The sequence below is a fragment of the Sinocyclocheilus rhinocerous genome, unplaced genomic scaffold, assembly GCF_001515625.1.
Source record: "Sinocyclocheilus rhinocerous isolate Xijiao unplaced genomic scaffold, SAMN03320098_v1.1 scaffold44, whole genome shotgun sequence".
Classification (NCBI taxonomy): Eukaryota; Metazoa; Chordata; class Actinopteri; order Cypriniformes; family Cyprinidae; genus Sinocyclocheilus; species Sinocyclocheilus rhinocerous.
The window spans coordinates 1311469-1314607 of record NW_015631022.1 but is presented as its reverse complement, the minus strand read 5'-3'; the positions used below and the strand labels follow the sequence as shown (position 1 = coordinate 1314607).

The following is a 3139-nucleotide window of genomic DNA, read 5'->3' as shown; positions in this document are numbered from 1 at the left end:
ATATATACATATACATACAAGGACACATTAAATTGATCAAAAATATCAAGGTTTGTATTTCAAATAGATGATGTTCTCTTAAACTCTTTATTAATCAAAGTATTCTGAAAAAATAAATGACAATTTCCACAAGAATATGCAGCACTGTCAACATTGATTATAACAAAGAGTGCTCGTCTAGTCTGAAAACCCTTCTATTTACAAATTCTAAGTTGTCCAGCAACAAAATGTTTCTCAGTCTTTTACAATTAACATATTTTGAACCGTTTGCCTGTTGCTCGACTTTAAGAGTTTATTAGGTTAGTAATCACAGTGTTGGTGGACGATTTACTTGGCAAGGGACTTTGTGTGGCCGCACATAGATCGCCATGGAAACAGCATCCATACACAGTCCGCAGAGCAAACTCTCAAGTGCTAGTCCTCTGTAGCGAAACAATTTACGGCTGCCATGACAACAGCATCCGCAGTCATATGTCAAGACTATACGTTCATGGAATTTCAATTAATAGCACTTGATTCATACGCAACCAAGACGCCTTAGGAGAGTCCTGAAATGAAAGGGTGTTTGTTTTTACCTGTCGAGAGAGATGCAGCACAGGTGTAGGATGGAGGCGGTGGTCAGCAGCACGTCCAGAGAGGTGCGGACCAGGCAGAAGGTCTCTGTATTTAAAATTTTTTTTAGTTAGTAACATGACAAAACACAGTGACTAAAACGAAATACTTTCTTATTTGGAAGAAAATTTAATTTAAAGCAGCACTATGTTATAATTCAGAGGGAAGTATAGTATGTGAAAAAGAGGAAGGAATGTATGAAGTGATGTGTGGCATGACGTTTGAGGAGATAAGAAGCCTAGCGCTGCCTCCAGGCTTGAGAGACATCAGAAACCAACAGCATTCACAGAGCTCCCTAAACGCTTTCTTCTCTCCTTCACAGTAAAATAGTGCTCATAGGATAGAAAATAATGTGCAATAACTTATTGTGTTATTGCACATTATCCCCCCCCCCAAAAAAACCAAAGAGTTTCACTACACATAGACAAGGACAAGAAAAACAACTGATCATTTTGAGTCTGACAAACTCATCTTGACATTACGAGAATGATAACGAAATAAACAACAACAGCGTAAATTAAATGGGTAAATGGTCAAACAATGCAACCATATTATTTATGCATGCCTCAGTGCATGCTGGGAATCTGTGCAGCTAATTAGAACTTAAAAATACATAAATAGCTATTAAAATATAAAAGTTGCTTTGGCATGCATCACTTGTGTTCTTATTTTAGTTGTTGTAACTTTGTAACAGCAAGTAAAAAAATACAATAATCACTTTTTTGGTTATTGTGTCAGCATTAAATATGGCACACACATTGAAAAAAGACTGAGTTTTTTCTTTTTCAATGGGTAGTCAATGGGTACCAAAAATATTTGTTTGCAAAGCTGATTATTAACATGCTTCAAAATACCTTCTTTTATCTTCCACAGAAGAAGAAAAGCCATAAAGGTTTGGACTGACATTAGTGTAAATGATGACAAAACTATAACTGGCTGCCTCAGATATCCGTCTCTGGCCATACCAGTGGCTTCCTTAGAATTGCACATTTGTGATGATGTTGACACTTTCTAGACAGTCTGAGATGATGGTGAGACGGTGAGATATGATACAGTGTGGGTGGAGATCTGGAGCTTCAGCAAACAAGCACTGTTCTTTCCTGTCAGACATGGACTATTTCTGTTAATAAAGGACTCAGAGTTCCATTCATCTTTCATTGATGCAAAAACAATTGCATAGTTTTCCAAGAACCCAGCAGGACTCCAAAGGAGTAATTAACAAGCTGCTAATTGCCCACTGAATTGAAACCCAAAGAGGCTATGTATAAGTGTTTATGAGCTGCTGAACTGCTAAACTGCTAAACTAATAAAAAAAAAAAATAACGCCCACTGTTGCCAGAGACACTGTTACACAATGATGGGCTTGTACACTCGATCTTAACAATTAACCATTAACCTGTGTGTCAAAGACAAGATCACATGCCGGAGGAGTGATCAGACGGCCTATTTTAAGACATTTATCACTACCATCATGACATAACGTTCAGAGCATGACTCCCTCTTTGACACTACAAAGAGTTTCTAGGTAACCTGGATGAACGTAGATCATTTTTCTCATGACTTTAGAGATTTCATGAAGAAAAAACATACTGGTTCCTCCAGTCTTGAGGGATGAAAGAAACCTACAGTAGGGGTGGGGGAAAAAAATCTATTCACATATGAATCGCGATTCAGTCTTCTAGCGATTCGCATCGATTCACAAATCGTTCTATGGAGCCACTAAAGGGACATGGTTAGCAGCGTGCTAGCGGTAGCCTGTTACATAGAATTTCACTTACCACATAAACAGTGTAAGGAGTGATGACTAGGATGATGGCAAATGATTTGCAGATCCTGAGCACCACTGACAAACATCTAGGGCACTATCATACACCCAGTGCAATGCGGCGCCAGGCGCGACGCAAGTGTTTTTTGCTAGTTTCAGCCCGACGCAGTTGTCATTTTCACGTCTTGCGCCATGTTGTTTAAATAGCAAATGCATTTGCGCCCATTTGTGCGCCCATGGGCATGCTGGTCTGAAAATGAGCTGTGTTCAGGCGCATTGCTTGCACGTTGCTATTTTGAGGCAACTGAAATAGACTGCACCATTGACCAGCAGTAGTTTTTTTGTTATTTAAAGAGCGCATTAGTATAGGCGGGTCCACAGTGCGCGTACACTCTGCTTATTACACACAGCAAATGCACAATTGTAATGCAGAGCAAAACACAAACATGACAAATATTAAAAATTAAAGGATTGCAATGTAAAAGATTATTATTGTGTAGGCTACATAAATATAAAAATGCCTACATGTCATAATGGATAGTCATTGCATGTATTACAATTAGGCTACCTATTTGCTCGCACACGAGCAGCTCTGTTTCATCTCCGGAGACGCGTTCTGTCTTTGCACTTGCAAATTCCGCCGTGTAAATAGCAAATCCGCCATGGCACGAGCGCAACTGGCTCTTAAAGGAATGGGAGATGAGACTCTGATTGGTTTATTGTACATTATGCCCAAAACACACCCATTACTCATTAAAGAAG

The 3139-nt window shown here is 39.1% G+C and overlaps 1 protein-coding gene across 1 annotated transcript in view; it reads right to left on the bottom strand.

The window, feature by feature from the left end:
- LOC107741092 (5-hydroxytryptamine receptor 4-like) overlaps positions 1 to 3139 on the bottom strand; it is a 125225-nt gene that overhangs the window by 78095 nt on the left and 43991 nt on the right. The window contains exons 4-5 of the mRNA XM_016553685.1: positions 2391 to 2445; positions 576 to 658 (exon numbers count right to left, since the gene is read on the bottom strand). Of these exons, the coding sequence (XP_016409171.1) occupies positions 576 to 658; positions 2391 to 2445 (138 nt within the window). The remainder of the gene's footprint in view (positions 1 to 575; positions 659 to 2390; positions 2446 to 3139) is intronic.